Consider the following 22,217-nt stretch of genomic DNA (forward strand, 5'->3'; position numbering starts at 1 on the left):
AATCCATTCATCTGTCTATCTGTAGGTGGAAATAACTAAATAGTATTTCCTATATAATATTTCCTCAATATTACAATGTAAAATATATAAATATATATTTTATATTTCACAGGGTCTCACTAGATATTACCACAAGTTAAAAAGAAAAAAAAGAAAGAAAATTGGGATCTAAAGTTGCCTGTTTAAAATAGTCAACATTATAACTTCCTGTTTGGGTTGAGGGGATGGATTAGCGCTCATTTTCACATTAAGAGTAACATTTAACTTTGGTCACAGCAGCTCCACCTCACATCTCTCACATCAGTGCTCGTGTGGTTTGACAAAGACCAGAGTGACTAAAGAGGATGTAGAGTAGTCCAACTTTGAAAAAAATTGCAACAAGATGGCATGCCTTTCTGAATACAAAAGCACAGGAATTCTATTCTTCTTCATTCTTCAGGTAAGAGTCTGTCTTTATTTAGCATGAATTGGTATTTGTATGATGATTGATGGTTTAGATTAAAAAAATGCTCATCAATGATCAAAAAGATATGCTTTGCAGTCTTTTGTGGTCTATGGTGGTTTATTTAAATATTTAGCAGGTCAATATTTTGCGTGTTTTTTCCAAAATCTCCATTGTTGTAGTTAAAATATATTTAATTTACCTGTTATTACCTGTTTTATACAGTGACCCCAAAATGTATTTAGACACTTTAAAAGGTAGATTTAAAAGGTATTCATAAAAAAGTAGTATTTGTTTTAATGAACAAAATGTTTGTCGTGTAAATGTAAATCATAGCCGGATCCTCTCAAAAGTTATACATATGTTTTGTCTGGTGTCCAAAAGTAGTAAAACCTGTCAACAGCAAGTCTTGTCTGGTACTCAAAACTCTATTAACAGTCTTCTATCAGCCTGAGACTTTAACTGGGAAACCAGGGAAGAGCAGAAGCAGGAGACAAAGTGATGATAGTAAAACAAGCAGAGTTTATTGAATAATCTTAGTTGAGATGTTTCAATGCTCAGACTTCGTCTGAACAGTACAAATGCAACAAGTGTTTTGGTCCCACTTTATATTAGGTGGCCTTAACTACTATTTACTTACACAAAAAAAAAAATAAGCGCAATGTGTTTATATTGTATTGCAAAACACTTTTGCTGATATTGAGGCGGGATACGGCTAGAGTTAGGGATGGGTGTGGTGGTATGGGTAAGTGTAAGGGTAGGGTTAGGTGTTAGGGAAGGGTCAAAAGTGTAAATACAGAAATTAATTACAAATGTGGTACATGAAGGTATTTTTAAAAATGTAAGTACAATGTAAAACATGTATGTACACAATAAGTGCATTGTATCAAATTATTCATTTAAATGTTAGTATAGTGGTTAAGGCCACCTAATATAAAGCGGGTCCAGTGTTTTTTCCCCAAAGCATCCTGTGATGTTAAAAATCTTGAAATTGAAACATTCATTTATCACTTACTCATGAAGACAAACATCCCTTTAAACCAAACAATCATACTTCAAGTTCAGTAATCTTGAAGTTACATGCATAGGTTGCTACTGAGAATCCTTAGATCATTCATTCCCCCGTCCTAATCATGAAAACATTTGATTACATACATTTATTAAAGATCTAGCTACCTGTTCATGCAGAACTTTAGCTAGATTTTGGACTCCTCTTCCATTGTTTTCTGGAATGTATGAACAACACTCAGTTGCAATCACTCTACGTGTTACACTCAGGGAGTCTAACAGTATATCAAGAGACATTTGGAGGCAAGTCAACACCTCAAACTCGTTGTTGTGCTCCTCAAACCATTCCTGAACCCATCCATCCATCCATCTTCTACCGCTTTATCCGGGGCCGGGTCGCGGGGGCAGCAGTCTAAGCAGAGATGCCCAGACTTCCCTCTCCCTAGACACTTCCTCTAGCTCTTCCGGGGGGACACCGAGGCGTTCCAAGGCCAGCCGGGAGACATAGTTCCTCCAGCGTGTCCTTGGTCTTCCCCGGGGCCTCCTCCCGGTTGGACATGCCCGAAACACCTTCCCGGGAAGGCGTTCAGGAGGCATCCGGAACAGATGCCCGAGCCACCTCAGCTAAGGGAGCGCCCAGCCACCCTGCGGAGAAAACTCATTTCGGCCGCCTGTATCCGGGATCTTGTCCTTTCGGTCATGACCCAAAGCTCATGACCATAGGTGAGAGTAGGAACGTAGATTGACCGGTAAATCGAGAGCTTCGCCTTACGGCTTAGCTCTTTCTTCACCACGACAGACCGGTACATCGACCGCATTACTGCAAAAGCTGCACCGATCCGTCTGTCAATCTCCCGTTCCATCCTCCCCTCACTCGTGAACAAGACCCCTAGATACTTGAACTCCTCCACTTGGGGCAGGAACTCTCCACCAACCTGAAGTGGGCAAGCCACCCTTTTCCGACTGAGGACCATGGCCTCGGATTTGGAGGTGCTGTTCCCCATCCCAGCCGCTTCACACTCGGCTGCAAACCGTCCCAGTGCATGCTGAAGGTCCTGGTTAGAAGGGGCCAACACGACAACGTCATCCGCAAAGAGCAGAGACGAAACCGTGTGGTCCCCAAACCTGACACCCTCCGGCCCTTGGCTGCGCCTAGAAATTCTGTCCATAAAAATTATGAACAGAACCGGCGACAAAGGGCAACCCTGCCGGAGTCCAACATGCACCGGGAACAAGTCTGACTTACTGCCGGCAATGCGGACCAAACTCCTGCTTCGGTCATACAGGGACCGGACAGCCCTCAGCAAAGGACCCCGGACCCCATATTCCCCCAGCACCCTCCACAGGACGCCGCGAGGGACACAGTCGAATGCCTTCTCCAAATCCACAAAACAAATGTGGACTGGTTGGGCAAACTCCCATGAACCCTCCAGCACCCTGTAGAGGGTATAGAGCTGGTCCAGTGTTCCACGACCAGGACGAAAACCACACTGTTCCTCCTGAATCCGATGTTCCACTATCGGCCGAATTCTCCTCTCCAGTACCCTGGCATAGACTTTCCCGGGGAGGCTGAGAAGTGTGATCCCCCTATAGTTGGAACACACCCTCCGGTCCCCCTTCTTAAAAAGAGGGACCACCACCCCGGTCTGCCATCCCAGAGGCACTGTCCCCGACCGCCACGCGATGCTGCAGAGGAGTGTCAGCCAAGACAGCCCTACAACATCCAGGGACTTGAGGTACTCAGGGCGGATCTCATCCACCCCCGGTGCCTTGCCACCGAGGAGTTTCTTGACCACCTCGGTGACTTCAGCTTGGGTGATGGACGAGTCCTCCTCTGAGCCCCCAGCCTCTGCTTCCTCGATGGAAGACGTGACGGTGGGATTGAAGAGATCCTCGAAGTATTCCTTCCACCGTCCGACAACATCCCCAGTTGAGGTCAACAGCCGCCCATCGCCACTGTAAACAGCGTTGGTAGGGCACTGCTTCCCCCTCCTGAGGCGCCGGACGGTTTTCCAGAATCTCTTCGAGGCCAGCCGATAGTCCTTTTCCATGGCCTCACCGAACTCCTCCCAGGCCCGAGTTTTTGCCTCCACAACCACCCGGGCTGCAGTCCGTTTAGCCTGCCGGTACCCGTCAGCTGCCTCGGGAGTCCCACAAGCCAGCCAGGCCCGATAGGACTCCTTCTTCAGCTTGACCGCATCCCTTACTTCCGGTGTCCACCACCGGGTTCGGGGATTGCCACTCGGACTCAATATCTCCAGCCTCCCTCGGGATCTGGTCGAAGTTCTGCCGGAGGCAGGAGTTGAAGATCTCTCTGACAGGAGACTCAGCCAAACGTTCCCAGCAGACCCTCACAGTACGTTTGGGTCTACCGAGTCTATCCAGCTTCCTCCCCCGCCATCGGATCCAACTCACCACCAGGTGGTGATCAGTTGACAGCTCCGCCCCTCTCTTCACCCGAGTGTCCAAGACATACGGCCGCAGGTCAGATGAAACGACCACAAAGTCGATCATTGACCTACGACCTAGGGTGTCCTGGTGCCATGTGCACTGATGGACACCCTTATGCTTGAACATGGTGTTCGTTATGGACAAACTGTAACTAGCACAGAAGTCCAATAACTGAACACCATTCGGGTTCAGATCCGGGGGGCCGTTCCTCCCAATCACCCCCTCCAGGTTTCACTGTCATTGCCCACGTGGGCGTTGAAGTCCCCCAGTAGAACGACGGAGTCCCCAGTCGGAGCACTCTCCAGCACCCCTCCCAGGGACACCAAGAAGGTCGGGTACTCTGCACTGCTGTTTGGCCCGTAGGCACACACAACAGTGAGAGACCTATCCCCGAGCCGAAGCCGCAGGGAAACGGCCCTCTCGTTCACCGGGGTAAACTCCAACACATGGCGGCAGAGCTGGGGGGCTATAAGCAAACCCACACCAGCCCGCCGCCTCTCACCATGGGCAACTCCAGAGTGGTGAAGGGTCCATCCCCTCTCGAGGAGTGTGGTTCCAGAGCCCAAGCCATGCGTGGAGGTGATTCTGACTATCTCTAGTCGGAACCTCTCAACCTCACGCACAATCTCAGGCTCTTTCCCCACCAGCGAGGTGACATTCCATGTCCCAAGAGCCAGTTTCCGTGCCCAGTGATCGGGTCGTCTAGGCCCCCGCCTTCGACTGCTGCCCGATTCGCTTTGCACCGGCCCCTTACGGTCCCTCCCGTGAGTGGTGGGCCCACGGGAAGGTGTCCCCACGTCGCTCCTTTGGGCTGAGCCCGGCCGGACCCCGTGGGGGAAGGCCCGGCCACCAGGCGCTCGCATACGAGCCCCAACCCCAGGCCTGGCTCCAGGGTGGGGCCCCGGCTGCGCCGTACCGGGCGACGTCACGGTCCTCCTTTTTTTAGTCATCATAAGGGGTTTCTGAAAAAAAACCCATTCCTGAACCATTTTTGCAAATGTTTTAATGGGACTACTGTTCTGCGTTTGAAAGAATTCAAGAATTCAAGAATTCAAAAAGAATTTATGTAAAATATATAAATGTATATTTTATATTTCGCAGGGTCTTACTAGATATTACCGCAAGTAAAAAAGAAAAAAAAGAAAAGAAAATTGGGATCTAAAGTTGCCTGTTTAAAATAGTCAACATTATAACTTCCTGTTTGGGTTGAGGGGATGGATTAGCGCTCATTTTCACATTAAGAGTAAATTTTAACTTTGGTCACAGCAGCTCCACCTCACATCTCTCACATCAGCACTCGGTGTGGTTTGACAAAGACTAGTGACTAAAGTGACTAAAGAGGATGTAGAGTAGTCCAACTTTGAAAAAAAATTGCAACAAGATGGCATGCCTTTCTGAATACAAAAGCACAGGAATTCTATTCTTCTTCATTCTTCAGGTAAGAGTCTGTCTTTATTTAGCATGAATTGGTATTTGTATGATGGTTGATGGTTTAGATTAAAAAAATGCTCATCAATGATCAAAAAGATATGCTTTGCAGTCTTTTGTGGTCTATGGTGGTTTATTTAAATATTTAGCAGGTCAATATTTTGCGTGTCTTTTCCCAAATCTCCATTGTTGTAGTTAAAATATATTTAATTTACCTGTTATTACCTGTTTTATACAGTGACCCCAAAATGTATTTAGACACTTTAAAAGGTAGATTTAAAAGGTATTCATAAAAAAAGTACTATTTGTTTTAATGAACAAAATGTTTGTCGTGTAAATGTAAATCATAGCCGGATCCTCTCAAAAGTTATACATATGTTTTGTCTGGTGTCCAAAAGTAGTAAAACCTGTCAACAGCAAGTCTTGTCTGGTACTCAAAACTCTATTAACAGTCTTCTATCAGCCTGAGACTTTAACTGGGAAACCAGGGAAGAGCAGAAGCAGGAGACAAAGTGATGATAGTAAAACAAGCAGAGTTTATTGAATAATCTTAGTTGAGATGTTTCAATGCTCAGACTTCGTCTGAACAGTAAAAATGCAACAAGTGTTTTGGTCCCACTTTATATTAGGTGGCTTTAACTACTATTTACTTACACAAAAAAAAATAGGTGCAATGTGTTTATATTGTATTGCAAAACACTTTTGCTTATATTGAGGTGGGATACGGGTAGGGTTAGGGATGGGTGTGGTGGTATGAGTAAGTTTAAGGGTAGGGTTAGGTGTAAGATCATAAGATCATGTACAATCATACATCAAATCTTGAAGTTATACGCATAGGTTGCTACTGAGAATCCTTAGATCATTCATTCCCCCGTCCTAATCAAATATGAAAACATTTGATTACATACATTTATTAAAGATCTAGCTACCTGTTCATGCAGAACTTTAGCTAGATTTTGGACTCCTCTACCATTGTTTTCTGGAATGTATGAACAACACTCAGTTGCAATCACACTACGTGCTTCACTCAGGGAGTCTAACAGTATATCATGAGACATTTGATTTTGTAAAGCAACTTTCCTCATTACATATATACTGATTAGGCATAACATTATGACCACCTCCCTTATATTGTGTTGGTCCCACTTTTGCTGCCAAACTGCCCTGACCCGTCGACGCATGGACTCCACGAGACCCCTGAAGGTGTGCTGTGGTTTCTGGCAAGTTAGCAGCAGATCCTTTAAGTCCTGTAAGTTGTGACGTGGGGCTCCACGGAGCGGACTTGTTTATTCAGCACATCCCACAGATGCCCGATTGGATTGAGATCTTGGGAATTTGGAGGCCAAGTCAACACCTCAAACTCGTTGTTGTGCTCCTCAAACCATTCCTGAACCATTTTTGCTTTGTGGCAGGGCTCATTATCCTGTGAAAGAGGCTACAGCCACCAGGGAATGAAAGGGTGTACATGGTCTCCTACAAAGCTTAGGTAGGTGGTACGTGTCAAAGCACATCCACATGCAGGACCCAAGGTTTCCCGGTAGAACATTTCCCAAAGCATCACACTGCCTCTGTCGGCTGTTCCCCAGGTACACACACCCTGCCATCCACGTGATGTAAAAGAATGATTCACCAGACCAGGCCACCTTATTCAATTGCTCCGTGGTCCAGTTCTGATGCTCAAGTGCCCACTGTTGGCACTTTTGACGGTGGTCAGGGGTCAACATGGGCATCCTGACGGTCTGCGGCTATGCAGCCCCATATGCAACAAACTGCGGTGCACTGTGTATTCTGACACCTTTCTATCAGAACCAGCATTAACTTTTTGAGCAATATGAGCTACAGTAGCTCGTCTGTTTGATTAGACAAGTTTCTGTCGATGAAGACAGCTCTGCTGACCGCATTGGCCTCTCTCAAGAGGGTCGGGGACCTGTAGGCATTTTCGGTTGACGAAGCGTGCCTAGAATTCGGGCCGGCTAACTCTCACGTGATCCTGAGACCCCGGCCTGGATATGTGCCCAAGGTTCCTACCACTCCCTTCAGAGATCAGGTAGTGAACCTGCAAGCGCTGCCTTTGGAGGAGGCAGACCCAGCCTTGGCATTTCTCTGTCCAGTACGCGCTCTCCGCGCTTACGTAGACATGACGCAGTGTTTCAGGACCTCAGACCAGCTCTTTGTCTGTTATGGTGGAGAGCGGAAGGGAAGAGCTCTCTCAAAGCAGAGGTTGTCTCACTGGATAGTGGACACCATTGTTTTGGCTTACCAGCAGCAAGGTCGACCATGTCCCCTTGGTGTGAGGGCACACTCCACCCGGAGTTTAGATAATTATAGAATTATAGATAAGTAATATTTCCCCTTTAAGCTAATTCGCTACACACTGCACTGTTCTTTTCAACCCTCTTTTCCTTTTATGTCCCGCATTATTCTTTTAATGTATATTCTATTTCATTTTACCAATTTTTTTTTTACTTCTTTTATTGTATTTGTATTTTCTATTAACCTTTTTATGATTACTATTTTTTTATATAAATATGTTTTTCTAAAAAGCACTTTGAATTACCCCTGTGTATTAAATGTGCTATATAAATTCACCTTTATCTCTTATCTCACTTTATCTCACCACTTTATCTCAGTAAAAAGTTTTATTCTATATGCGGATTTAGAAGTAAAAATGTTTCTTAAAAGTTTTGGATATGGTACTTTTTTTGTAATGTAGGCTAATTATGGTATGTTCATCTTAATATGGCAATGCCAGTTGCTAAGAAAAACTGAAGTTTGGACCTAGATTTTATGTCAAAAAGTGCGTACGTCAAGGATGTCTCGTCTGCAGCTTTTAGAAAATCTGGCAATAGATTATCATTTTTATCAGTATAGTAAATATTTGATGGATATAGCAGGAAAAGTTTGTTTGTGGAATGTTTGTTTCCCCCTGTGAGTTTCAGTAATTTAATAGGCTCTTTGTTTTGACTAGGAAATTGTTGAAGTCACTCATTTAAAGTTTCCCCAGGGATTTTTGGAGCAAATCATATCAGTGTTTGGTTCCTTTATATTTGCTTATTTAATGTTAATTATTTAATACTCTCAGAAGCTCATTGTACATTAAACTTCTCCTGCATGGTCAGATGTACATTTTCCATTAACAGGCAATATTTCCCTCCTGTAATTGATTTCCAAGAGCATTTGTGTAAGGGGTATTTTTTATAATGACCTTAAAATGTATCTGTGTTATCTGTTATGTCAAATACTTAATTTTAAGCAACTGCTTTAACCAATAAGAATACTTCAGACTGTTACCAGTCACATCAACAAAAGCTGTCTTTACTTTACAAAGATGCATCTGACATGGCATTATTTACACAGACTGATTAATGCTGCTCAAAGCTTGCATCAATGTCATGTATAATTTAATAGGCTCATACATTTTTTTAAAAATCAGTAACTCATAATTTATTTTTTACAAATATAGATTTTTGCTCTTGATATTGTAATAATAATTATTACTAAATATTATTACATATTTAAAGATGAATAGAATGCAATACTTTTGTGTTTGGGGAAATGGCATGTCATATTCTGGCTAAACAGACAAAACAAGCTAAGAAATGTTTATGAATTTGTTTGCTTTTTACGCATTCAATCAAGACTTCACATTGATTATTTTAGTTGCATGAAAAAAAACACATTATATATTAAAACTGGGAATAAATTATACAGAAAACAATCAAAGAATGTTTCCCATCACTGAAGCACTCTATGACTTCATTCGAGCATGAATTATGCACTTTCACAAAACTCCTGTAATCTGTCTACTGTTACGGGTCAGGCAAAGGAAGAGGATATCAGGATCTAATCGCAGTTTCATGCAAGTTCACTTTAATCATGACACCCGCCATGGATTTAATTTAATTTTGTGGAAGCATTTTGTTCATTTTCGTGTTATTTTTGATCCAAGCCCCCTTTAGTTTCTGATCCTGTTGTCATGAACAAGGCTGGTTAGGATATACTGTATCAGTTATGGCGAAATACCTTTTTAAAAGTTTCTTCATGTCCAGTAATAGTAAAATGGCACATGTTTATCTTATTGAAAAATAAAGGTAAAATGTCCACGCACTGAATAATGTGTTGTGGCAGCTGTATTAACAGTTTGAGAGTGTTTGACTAAAGCCGACTTTGTGAAGACGTGGAGAGACAGGGACAGGGACAGGTCTTTGTACTGATATGCTCAACCCTCAAACACAATGCGCAGAAAAGGCCTCTGTCAAGGGAGAATAGAAAGTACGCGTCCTTGAGGTCTATCGATACAAACCAATCTTGATTTGAAGCTCCAATTCAAAACTCGCAGGTCCAAGACTGGCTGTAACCCACCGCTTTTCTTGGGTAAAATAAAGTAAGGGCTGTAAATCCCTGTCATATGGGCTGGAGGGACTGGCTCTATCGCGTACTTTACCAGTAGGTCTGCGATCTCAGCTCACAAGTATCGACAACCTTCACTGAAATGAACTTGATGTCCCTGAACTTGGGGGGACATCTATGAATCGCATAGCCGAGCCTGATGGTCTGAATGAGCCAGCGAGACGGACTGGGGAGTGCTAGCCAGGCTCGCAGAGACCAAAGGGATCTGACTCGGGGGCTCTCTTTTTGAGGCGGACTGCAGCAAGGTCTGAGTGTGCTGTGCAACACTTACCTGGTTCCAAGGTTGGTCAGAGGGTGCGTGAGAAGGCTTGGTTGTGTCCTTGAACCGCCTGCTGCTACCCGCTGGTGAAGGAAAAGGAGGATGAGAGTGACCCTGATCTGCATCGTCCGCTGCTCTCCATGCCCCCTTGAGACCCAGAGATAGAGGAAACTGCTATTTTATTGATAATTTGGGCACTGCTGGCTCCCTCGGCGATGAGCAAACTGGGGTGCTGCAGCCGGCAGATGGGTGGACGCAGCATGGTGAAATTAAGAAACCTGACTTTCACGAGTTCACACTTACATATAATTTATGGAGAGTAAATTTAAATGCATATTTGGCGTGCTGTCCGGGGAGGAGGGCTTCGAGCTCGGAATTTGGCCCGAACCCAGAGTACAAGACATAGTGAGGTCCTCATGCACTTCCGATAAGAAAGGGACCGGGGTGTAATGCTGAGAACTGATCATCCAGCCTTGAGCGTTCAGGACACAGTGTATAATTCCACATAAGCCAAACCCTGTTGGGGGCCCGGGAAAGCATAGCCATCATCTCTGGATCTGAATCGGGCAACGCCACAGTTCCCAAAGGAGGTAAAGCAGCCGAATCGAGAGAGGTCAGCCTCACCCTCTGATGCAGCAATAGATCCAACGCGAAAAGCTTAAGATGCAACGCACCTGCTTCTCATTATATACCTGCGCTGTGAGGCAGAGCAGCTGGTGCAATCATTGCATGCAAATGTGCATTGGCTTGTTTCAGTTACACTCGAAGTAGATTGGCCATTTTAGCGAGATTCCTATTCGTCGGTGACCGACTGAATGGGAACTTTATATATGCAGCAGTGATACATCAGACAATTTTACTGACTTAATTTGACGACTTTGAATTTCGTTCAGCAAAGTAAAATAATAAAGTCATTTTGTATATTTGATCAGAGTTAAAATGTATGCGTCAAGTGTCATCATCAAAATTCTGTAATAATTTACTCTCTTTCTTTCACAGTTTCAATCACAGTTCCCTTTCAGTCGGTCACGTTCGACGTACGTCGGAACTGACCGACGAATTGGGATCTGTTTTCAGAGACCGACCTACTTCGAGTAATTAAAAACGAGCCAATAAACATTGGCATGCGATCACGCATTCCACGCACCGCCCCGCGTTGCGGGTATAAATAAGGAAGTGGAAGTGCCGCATACCGCTTTCAACTTCGGAGCCGAGCATTGCAGTAATCTGTGTGTTCCTACGAAGAGTTTTTCTACAACGAGTCGAGAGAAGATCCTTACCTGCTTCCAGTGTTCCAGTGTTGGTGTGACGGTGCCCTGCAGCGGTGGTCGCGACCAGGAAGAAAAGGACGAACAGCTGTTCTCACGGCTTGCTGGGCTTTTTTTCTCTGAGTGCTCACAGCGGGCTTGCACTTTTGAACTGCTGTGAGCCGCGGCCATTTCCCCTGCGTGCCTCGGCACTGACGGAGCGGTTTTCTCTCTCTCTCTATCACTAAAAGAGCAACACGGTTTGACCCTGCGTCTTTTTCAAGATGTCATTCAAACCGTGTGTTTCTGGATGCCGTCGATTTCTGTCCCCAGTTGACGGACACGATCGCTGTCCCTCGTGTTTGGGCGTTCAGCACGCAGAGGCGGCTTTCGTGGATGACTCATGTTCGCACTGCGCGAACATGACCATCGCAGTGCTACGGTCTAGGCTCCAATACCTGAAAAGGGGTGGAGTCCCATTGCGTATCCCCCGATCTAGTGGTCCTCCCGCTGCAAAGCAGAGGGCTGCTACTTTGGCTGATGCCTTTGGTGGAGATCTGAGGGTGACGGTCAGGGCACCCCTGCCCAGTCAACAGGCTGCTCGGGCCCCTCCCCCCTCCACTGCGCCGGCGCAGTTCCCGGAAGATCGCGGTGGTCCTTCCCATAGGGGGCCACCCGTTTCTTTCGGGGCTCCAACTGAGGATATGTTATCGATAGCTGCATCGGGGGACGAGCTAATGGACTCTGGAGATGAGGATTCGGCTGCGTTGCCCCCTTCGGGTGTGGCACCTTTGCGCGAGTCTGATCCAGAGCTCACGGCTATGCTTTCCCGGGCCGCCGCGAGTGTCGGGCTCGAGTGGAACCCTCCACCGTGTCCCGAACCCTCGCGGCTGGACGATTGGTATCTCGGGACGGCCCGTGCTGGTTCTCAGCGCCGCGCCCCATTGCCTTTCTTTCCGGAAGTGCATCAGGAGCTCACGAAGTCGTGGACGGCGCCCTACAGCGCTCGTTCACGATCAGCGAGTTCCTCCGTCCTCACTACCCTCGATGGAGGCGCGGCTAAGGGTTACGTGGAGGTCCCTCCAGTGGAACGGTCGGTTGCGATGCAACTGTGTCCTAAGACCGGCTCCGACTGGCGGGGCCATCCGCGTCTCCCCTCCCGGGCGTGTAGGTTCTCGTCCAGCCTAACGGGCAAGACCTACACAGCCTGTGGAGAAGCCGCATCTTCTCTGCATGCCATGGCGCTCCTGCAGGTCTACCAGGCCAAGGCGCTCAAGGAATTGCACGAGGGTAGTTCCGACCCAGGGGTTATGCAGGAACTGCGTACCGCAACGGACCTCGCCCTCCGGGCGACGAAAGTTGCCGCACGCACCCTGGGTCGGGCGATGTCCACTCTGGTGGTCCAGGAACGCCACCTATGGCTGAACCTGGCAGATATGCGTGAGACCGACAAAGTGCGGTTCCTCAACGCCCCTGTCTGTCAGGCCGGCCTCTTCGGCGACGCCATCGAGAGCTTCGCCCAGCAGTTCTCGGTGGCACAGAAGCAGACGGAGGCCATCAAGAACATCCTGCCCCGGCGACCTGCTGCTGCCTCCACCCAGTCGCCGGCTGCACCTCCGCCTGCTCGTCGCCGAGGGCGTCCCCCTGCGGCCGCCTCCGCCCCTGCTAAACCCAAGCAGCAGCCTCCACCATCGGGGAAGCAGGGTGCCGGCCGTCAGGGTGCCGCCCAACCCGTGTCGGGGCCCGCTAAGTCGGCAGGCAAGCGCAAGGGCAAGCGGCCCTGACACGGGGAGCCCAGGGAGAAGAGGAGCTGCTCCAGGGGAGGTGGTGTCCGCACCCCTCCTCCCCCCGGAGGAGGACCGGGGGGAGAATGTCAAGACTGGTACCGGAAAAAACATCCTGCCGCTGGCCCTCCGGGGTCCAGCGGTACCCACATTCTCAATAAAAGAGCAGTTTCTTCCCTCCCTGAGCCCCGAGAGGGACAGGTTGGCAGTGCGCGACGCCCCCGGGCCTTGCCACTCCTTTCCTTCCCTCTCACCCCTCGCCAGGGGGCAGCAGAGTGGGCACCGAGGACACCCCCGGGCCTTCTCACCCACTCTCTGCCCCACCTGGAGTATTCAGACAACACTCCGGGCTGCCTCCGGGCCTCCCGAGTCGGGTCTGAATACTCCACCTCGCTGCCTCACCCCGGGTACGTCTGTGGTGTCGTTGGTCCCGCTAGTTCGGTCTCTGGGGGCCTGGCTAGGTCTCCCCAGGCCGTCTCGCTGGCTCATCCGTACCATCAGACTCGGCTATGCGATTCAATTCGCACGCCGGCCTCCCAAGTACAGGGGCATCCTCTTCACCTCCGTGCGGAGCAGCGATGCCCATGTCTTGCGGTCCGAGATCGATGTCCTGCTGGCGAAGGGCGCGGTCGAGCCGGTTCCTCCTGCCGATATGAGGTCGGGGTTCTACAGCCCCTACTTCATTGTACCCAAGAAAGGGGGTGGGTTAAGACCAATCTTGGACCTGCGCATTCTGAATCGGGCCCTGCACAAGCTTCCGTTCAAAATGTTAACGCAGAAACGCATTTTCCAATGCATCCGTCCCCAAGATTGGTTCGCAGCGATCGACCTGAAGGACGCGTACTTTCATGTCTCTATCCTTCCTCGACACAGACCGTTCCTGCGCTTTGCGTTCGAGGGGAGGGCATATCAGTACAAAGTCTTGCCCTTCGGGCTGTCCCTGTCGCCTCGCGTCTTCACGAAGGTCGTCGAGGCAGCCATTGTTCCGCTCAGAGAATGCGGCGTTCGCTTACTCAACTATCTCGACGACTGGCTCATACTCGCCCAGTCTCGGGAGCAGTTGTGCGAACACAGGGACATGGTGCTCAGTGACCTCAGCCTGTTGGGACTTCGGGTCAACCGAGAGAAGAGCAAACTCTGCCCCGCGCAGAGGATCTCTTATCTCGGTATGGAGCTGGATTCGGTCAGCCGGACAGCGCGCCTCACTCCAGAGCGCGTCCGGTCAGTGTTGAACTGCTTGAATACGTTCAAAGGCAGGACAGCGGTCCCACTGAAATTCTTTCAGAGGCTCCTGGGGCATATGGCATCTGCAGCTGCGGTAACGCCGCTCGGATTGCTTCATATGAGACCGCTTCAACGCTGGTTGCACGACCGAGTCCCGAGATGGGCGTGGCAGAGCGGTCAGTACCGGGTCCTAGTTACTCCTTACTGTCGCCAAACCTTCAGTCCGTGGTCAGACCCCTCGTTTCTCCGGGCCGGAGTGTCCCTAGAACAGGTGTCGAGGCATGCTGTGGTCTTCACGGATGCCTCATCCACGGGCTGGGGGGCCACGTACAACGGGCACGCAGTTTCGGGTCTGTGGATGGGGCCCCAACTGCGTTGGCATATCAATTGCCTAGAGTTACTGGCGGTACGTCTTGCCCTGGCCCGGTTCAAGAAACCGCTTCGGGGCAAGCACGTACTGGTCCGTTCGGACAGCACTGCGGCCGTTGCGTACATCAACCGTCAGGGTGGTCTACGCTCCCGTTGCATGCTCCGGCTCGCCCGCCATCTCCTCCTGTGGAGTCAGAAGTTTGTGAGGTCACTTCGTGCCATTCACATCCCAGGTGCGCTGAACCAGACAGCCGACGAGCTCTCTCGCCAGTCGACACCTCCGGGCGAATGGCGACTCCACCCCCGGAGCGTCCAGCTGATATGGGACCACTTCGGAGTTGCACAGGTAGACCTGTTCGCTTCTCCGGACTCGACCCATTGCCAGTGGTACTACTCCCTGACCGGAGGTACCTTAGGCATAGATGCACTGGCGCACAGCTGGCCCCGGGACCTACGCAAATATGCGTTCCCCCCAGTGAGCCTTCTCGCACAGACACTGTGCAAGGTCAGGGAGGACGAGGAGCAGGTCTTGTTAGTTGCGCCCTACTGGCCCAACCGGACCTGGTTCCCAGAACTCACACTCCTCGCGACAGCCCCTCCCTGGCCGATCCCCCCCAGGAAGGACCTGCTTTCTCAGGGGCGGGGCACTCTATGGCACCCGCGTCCAGACCTCTGGAATCTCCATGTCTGGTCCCTGGACGGGACGCGGAGGTTCTAGGTGGCCTACCACAAGCAGTGGTAGACACCATCTCTTCTGCTAGAGCCCCCTCTACGAGGCGCCTCTACTCTCTGAAGTGGAACCTGTTCGTCGAGTGGTGCTCTTCCCGCCGGGAAGACCCCCGAAAGTGTTCGATTAACGTTGTGCTTTCCTTCCTGCAGGATGGGTTGGATCGAAGGCTGTCTCCCTCCACCCTCAAAGTGTACGTCGCAGCAATAGCGGCGTATCATGATGCAGTAGACGGTAAATCCTTAGGTAAGCACGACTTAATCGTCAGGTTCCTCAGAGGTGCGAGGAGACTAAATCCTCCTCGTTCTACCTCGATACCCTCTTGGGACTTAGCCCTGGTGCTCAGAGCACTTCAGGGTCCCCCATTTGAGCCTTTGCAGTCTGTTGAGATAAAAATCCTGTCCATGAAGACAGTTCTCCTGATTGCATTGGCTTCAATCAAGAGGGTAGGGGACCTGCATGCACTCTCGGTCGACGAATCGTGCCTAGAATTCGGGCCGGCCAACTCTCACGTTGTCCCGGCCTGGATACGTGCCCAAGGTTCCTACCACTCCCTTTCGGGACCAGGTGGTGAACCTGCAAGCGCTGCCTTCGGAGGAGGCAGACCCAGCCCTAGCTTTGTTGTGTCCCGTCCGCGCTCTTCGCGCTTACGTTGACCGGACTCAGAGCTTCAGATCCTCACAGCAGCTCTTCATCTGTTACGGAGGCCAGCAGAAGGGAAAGGCTGTCTCCAAGCAGAGGTTGGCCCACTGGATAGTGGATGCCATTGTCTTGGCCTACCAGTCCCAAGACGTACCTTGCCCGTTCGGGTTACGAGCACACTCAACAAGGAGTGTTGCTTCTTCCTGGGCGTTGGCTCAAGGCGCCTCGCTGACAGATATATGTAGAGCTGCGGGCTGGGCGACACCTAACACGTTCGCTAGATTTTATAGCCTCCGTGTAGAGCCGGTATCTTCCCGCATTCTCGCCCCCAGTGGCCAGCAGCGCTAAGTGCCCGTTCTAGTGTCGGCTTGCATACGCCACTCCCGCCCTCTGGGCCGGATACGTGCGTCTATTTTTGCTCCAGTCGTGTTCCCCGATATTCGGCTAACCCTGTGAGTTCCTCCGTCACCCCTTCGGTGTCAGACGTGGTGGCCGTCTGATGCCAGGCCTGCACCCGTATGCTTGTGGAACGTGTGTGTAGGCTGGGTTCCATATATTGCGGTCCCCTCTAGGCTACCCCAAATGTGTATTTTCCACGGTACCAGCTACCCTACTCGGCTAGCCCCGTGTCTTTCCCTCGACAGAGCTTCCTCTGTCGTCTCTAGTTGTGTTCTTCCCCCCCTGGAACCAGGTTGGGTCCACTCTAGAGACTGCCATTTGTTGCACTACCCTGTTAGGTTAGTCCTTATGTGTATTCCACCTCTCCTTCCATTGAAGGACGTGGTCCGCAGCGTACCATCTTCCGAGACGGGCACGCTTTCCCAGCGTTATCCAATAGTCACGCTAAGTGGGTCTTGCAGGAACAGCAGTGACTGTCCTTCCCTGCCCGGAGCCCTGACTCCCACTCTAACATAGGAGTGGTCCAGCGAGCTCAGGCAGGACGCTGGAAGGGCCAGCCTCCTGGCGTGTTGGTAGGGATCCCAATTCGTCGGTCAGTTCCGACGTACGTCGAACGTGACCGACTGAAAGGGAACGTCTCGGTTACGTATGTAACCCTCGTTCCCTGAAGGAGGGAACGGAGACGTACGTCCCGTCGCCAGGGGCTGTGCTTCAGAGCCACTTATCTCGGCTCCTCAGTTGAAAACGGTATGCGGCACTTCCACTTCCTTATTTATACCTGCAACGCGGGGCGGTGCGTGGAATGTGTGATCGCATGCCAATGTTTATTGGCTCGTTTTTAATTACTCGAAGTAGGTCGGTCTCTGAAAACAGATCCCAATTCGTCGGTCAGTTCCGACGTACGTCTCCGTTCCCTCCTTCAGGGAACGAGGGTTACATACGTAACCGAGATGTTTCTTTCTTTTTCTGTTGAACATAAAATAAGTTATTTTGAAGAACCAAATTGTTTTGGTGCCCTTTGACTTCAATTGTGTGGATGAAAAAATAAAACAACAAAAACAAAGAATACAATACGAACAAAATTAAAATATCCTCTTTGAGGGTAAATGATGACAGAAATTAAATTTTTAGTTGAACTACACCTGTAAGATAAATGTTAAAATGTTCCCCCTAAAAGCACAAGCGGCTACAAGCACAATTACAGATTGAGGTGTTTAAAACAGGTCTTTTGCTTTTGATGTGCTGTACCAGTCGTTAATGGCTTTATACTGTGAAAATTATTTATTAACATTGTGTTGAACTTGGAGCACATGACAAAATGGGGGTTTTTGAAGAAATTATTTTTGGGTATATATGGCTACTGACTGTTGTTCACTGAGGTCTGGATTTAAGTCCAAATCAAGTTTGAAGTTGAGCGTTAATGAGTCAAAGGCAAGATGCAAGTCATTTTTCTGACCTCAATTTTACATCTCTTGAAAATCTCTTACTTACTAACATCACCTTTTTCCTCAGGGGTTGAATGCACAGATCACTGATACAGGTGAGTAGACTGACAAGTATGATATTTGAATATGAAAAACTGCATTAATACAGTTTACTGTCAATGTCATATCTTCTTTGATTAATATTTTATTGCATGCAAAATGTCTTTTTAAGCAACAAATATTACTTAAATTAAGTTTCCACTTCTTTATTCATCTAAATATTTCAGCACTCCCTGCCACTACACGCTTTTTTAAAACCTCAGCTTCTACAATTGAGTATTTATATTAATGGACAATTGAGTAAACATGTTTACTAGGAAATTATACCTGGATTTTACTCATTTTAGTATTAATGTGGTATATTGTAATAATAATTGTACTTTTTTTCAGGTCACTAATTGTATTCATACAGTTTACAGCAAAATCTTGTATTTTGATAACATTTTGCAGAATAGAATTTGATTGTTTGCAAAAAAGGTCCTTGTAATCAATGGCAGCAAAAATATTACTTAAAAGGTTTATTTTTAATGTGGTATTGTAACGGAATCCACTGGAGGCAAGTTGAAGTGATGAACACAGCAGTTTATTGAATCCCAATGAACAGATACAAAATAAAAACTTGGAGTTGGCTTGGCTTGGCTTGGCTTGACACAAGTGATGTTCGGTTCTTGAACTAATCGTTCTTTTGAGCCGGTTTGAGCCAGCAAGTAACCAGTTGAGCCGGTTCATTAATCGGACTGAATCAAACTTTAGTTCCGGGTTGATGTCGCAAGACGCAAAAGTCGAAGTAGCACGTCCGATTAAAAAAGAACCGAAAAAGCTGGTTCAAACAGCTGTCGAAGTTTGCAGAGGATTACCAAGGATTTTGATGATTGAGTTGGCGACGCAAGTCTGAGGGGGTGACGTATGCTACTGGAATTATGCTTATATGACTACTGTTATTAAATAACATTTTATTAAAACCTGCAAAAACTGTAAGGCCGCTGAAATTCGTTGAATGAAGGTAATGATCGCGGTTGAAGGTCGCTGCGCGTTTTGGTCTTTTCAGCTGGGATTTAATTCCAATTCAACTTTTATCTGACTCCATTTATCGGACCCATATGACCCAAAAGGTCGAGACCAAATGGCTCCAAAAGCCACACCCACCGTAATAAGCAAAATATCTCTAAACTCTAAAAACTCTTATTATCTTCTTGTTTACTTCTGTGGTGATGATATCTTTGTACCAGTCGCACTGAAACATTTCAAACGATATCAACACTAATAATACTGTATATGAAGAATTTACATTTAAATCAAATAGATTTTGGGTGTATTTCAGGTGATCTTAGCAGGAGAGGGAGTAGGAGTTTGGGGAAGTTTCAGGTGTAAGGAAAGGGATGTGGATTAAAGCCATTCTCAAATGATTCACTCAGTGTGATGTTGTCTCAGATGAGAGTGATAACTGTATGAGTGGATTCAAATGTTAATCATTGAGCCTACACATTCACATAAAACAATACACTGATTTAAAAACTTTTTCTTTACAAAGCCAGTATGCGAGGAGGCGTGTAAGATCATAAATAATAATGGGTATCACACCGGAGAGAACAAAAGAATGCATAATGGGCCGCATAATGACCTGCATAATGAATGAGCTTCAGGTATGTGACTGAGAGGGAGCTAAGCAACAGGACAAAGGAAATATATATTTTTGTAGTTTATTTAGAATGTTGTCAACAAAGGCCTATTATATTTTAAATTATCAAAATATTTGACTACACTGCAAAAAATGCTCTTCTTATTTAGTATTTTTTCTTGTTTCCAGTCCAAATATTTAAAATTCTTAAATCAAGATTAATTTACTAGATAAGTAAACATTTTCTGGGGGAAAAAATCTAAATGAAGTGAGCTTTTGCTTAAAACAAGCTAAATTATCTGCCACAACAATTTATGATTTATTAAACCATAATTTATGATTTATTAAACCAATTTATTAAAACACAACAATTTAAGAGATTAAAACCATGTTTTTACTCCAAACTTACTTTATATCACAAGTCAAATGTTTTAAATAACCTTCTGTGATTTAATTTGGCTTCGGATCAAAAAATCTGACAGAAAATATATAATTTTTACAATATTCTGCATAATTATAAAAGCTATGTCGAATAGCATTGCATTATAAATGTAATCTATTATGAATACACCCAACATGGTATAAATTACACAGATAAGCCATATATTGTTGCGACTGTGTGTTTTATTGTCATCAAACGTGTCTATCTGCATGTTATAGTGATCTCAGGAAGCTTTGTTTATGTCAGGGAATTCCTGGAATGTCACATGGAATATATCTTCTTCATCTGTACCATATATGGACTACATGTGCACGGAGCTCCCTCCGGCTGTTAGAATGTACTGAAAACACAGTGCATCAGAGTATCCAGCGCTCATAATGATTAAATCTGCGCATTTTTGGTAAAGATTGAATAAATAATACTTCTCTGTATTGAAATTTTACACAGACATATGAGAATCTATCAATATTTCTCCTCATCTGCACACTTTTGAACTAAAAGCCCTGAGGGATGTTGCTTTGTTGCAATTCTTCGTGACGAGCATAGAGGAGTTTTTTTATGAATGAGAGCAGCTGACGCAAATATTACAATAAAAAAGGAACCGACGCCGGTTTTCATATTCATAACTCCTGACACATATTAACAAATTACGGTCACTATAAGACTTTGAGAAAAAAACAGAGGTAAAAAATAGAAGCTTGAGTCTTAGATCTTTTTAATGATGTTTAGTTTGTCAAGGTAATTACTTACATCTGACAGTAATTTTGAGCTAATTTAAACAAAGAAAGCTTCAGTGAGTCCTCGTAATCACGCAGGTTTTTGCGTTTAATATTCACAGATGCTAACAGAATAAACTTAGCCTACCTTACACTCAGCGGCGGAATCCGTTGCTCTCAGAAATTAACAGCTTTTCATGAGGTTATTCCAGGATTATTCAATGCGCCTCAAAACGATGTAGTTGAAGTAGGCTACAGCAGTACTTGATGTGTTAATTTGAGTTGATGTGGGCATTGACGCATGGATCGTCAGAATTTGAATCTCTAAAGAACGTGCGCTCCGTGGGTGTGGTCGCATTAGCGGATAATGAAGAAGCTCACGAATGACTGACATCTCTCTGTTTTCAAACAGATTACATAAATGCAGAATATTTGATTTCGATTTGGTTTACATTATTTAAAACCTGACATTTCAATGTTTCTTTAGACATATGTCTCATGTTTGTGAGACAAGTATTCACTAAGCTAGAGTTCCTTTTCTGAAGACTATCTGAATGAACGTCTTTGACAGAGAGGCTGCATATCGCGCATCATGTTTGTTTTCTTTATTTTGCAAAAAACACATTTTGATTTTATTGTGACTGTACACAAAAAATAGAAACTTTACAGATTATAATGATGTATAACACTTGCCTGAAAGATAAAAAACGACAGAGTTATTTGAGTCTCTTTGGCACTGATAAGAAAAAAAGCGAGTCGATCGCGCCGGCGCAACCGCCGACTTGAGGGGGTTAACAATAAGAGACAGCACAAGAAATAGTGAGGCGGGAACAAAGTCCAAACAATAGGGGCAGAACACAATGGGAGAACTGGCTGGTCAGGGTTGAGACAGCAAAGATGTGATGGCCAATGATGGAGACAAGGGAACCAGGCTTGACAGCAGGTGATGAGACTAGCCGTAGAACCAGACTAGTTGCCAGGCCAGGAGAATCAATGACCAGGATGGAACAGGACGCAGGACAGGAACCACCACAAGACAACACACAAGACAGAAGAAAATAGAGGTTTTGCCGATTAATTGGCACGATAGCTGATTGGTGGAACAATCGGTTATCTGCAAAAATCCATACCGATAGTTTTTCCGGGTTGCGTCTGTTGCTGGAGCGGCTGAGAAGGGTGCACTGTCATTACACAGTACGAGAGCTCTGAGAAGGGTCTGCTGGTATTATATAGCACAAGAGCGGCCTCTAAAGGCGAAATGAAAACGCACTGAAGTTGTTTACATTGACACGTGAAGCTGCACGGAAAGCACACGCTGCCTAGAGAGCGCTGCACAGAGAGCGCTGACACATTAGATGCGCGTTTAAAACACAGACAGTGAAACGGTATGAATACAGAACACTTCAGTACATGTTGCCAAATCATAAGTAATTCATTTGTTGACTAGAAGCTGCATTATCAGATAAAGAACAGAAGTATGTATGTACTTGGTCTAGATGATGAGAGGATGCTAATATCAGCAGTAGGCTACCTCAAGCAGTTAAAACAATGTAACAACTCGAGAAAG

At 46.7% G+C, this 22,217-nt stretch overlaps 1 protein-coding gene across 1 annotated transcript in view; it reads left to right on the top strand.

Moving 5' to 3' along the window:
* Positions 1–297: 297 nt before the first annotated feature.
* LOC307122059 (receptor-type tyrosine-protein phosphatase eta-like) overlaps positions 298–22,217 on the top strand; it is a gene marked incomplete at its 3' end in the record, with an annotated part of 52,178 nt that continues 30,258 nt past the window's right edge. Inside the window, exons 1-2 of the mRNA XM_079809874.1 lie at positions 298–439; positions 17,903–17,930. Of these exons, the coding sequence (XP_079666000.1) occupies positions 383–439; positions 17,903–17,930 (85 nt within the window). The 5' untranslated portion in view covers positions 298–382. The remainder of the gene's footprint in view (positions 440–17,902; positions 17,931–22,217) is intronic.

The sequence above is a fragment of the Gobio gobio genome (assembly GCF_949357685.1).
Source record: "Gobio gobio genome assembly, chromosome: 25".
Classification (NCBI taxonomy): Eukaryota; Metazoa; Chordata; class Actinopteri; order Cypriniformes; family Gobionidae; genus Gobio; species Gobio gobio.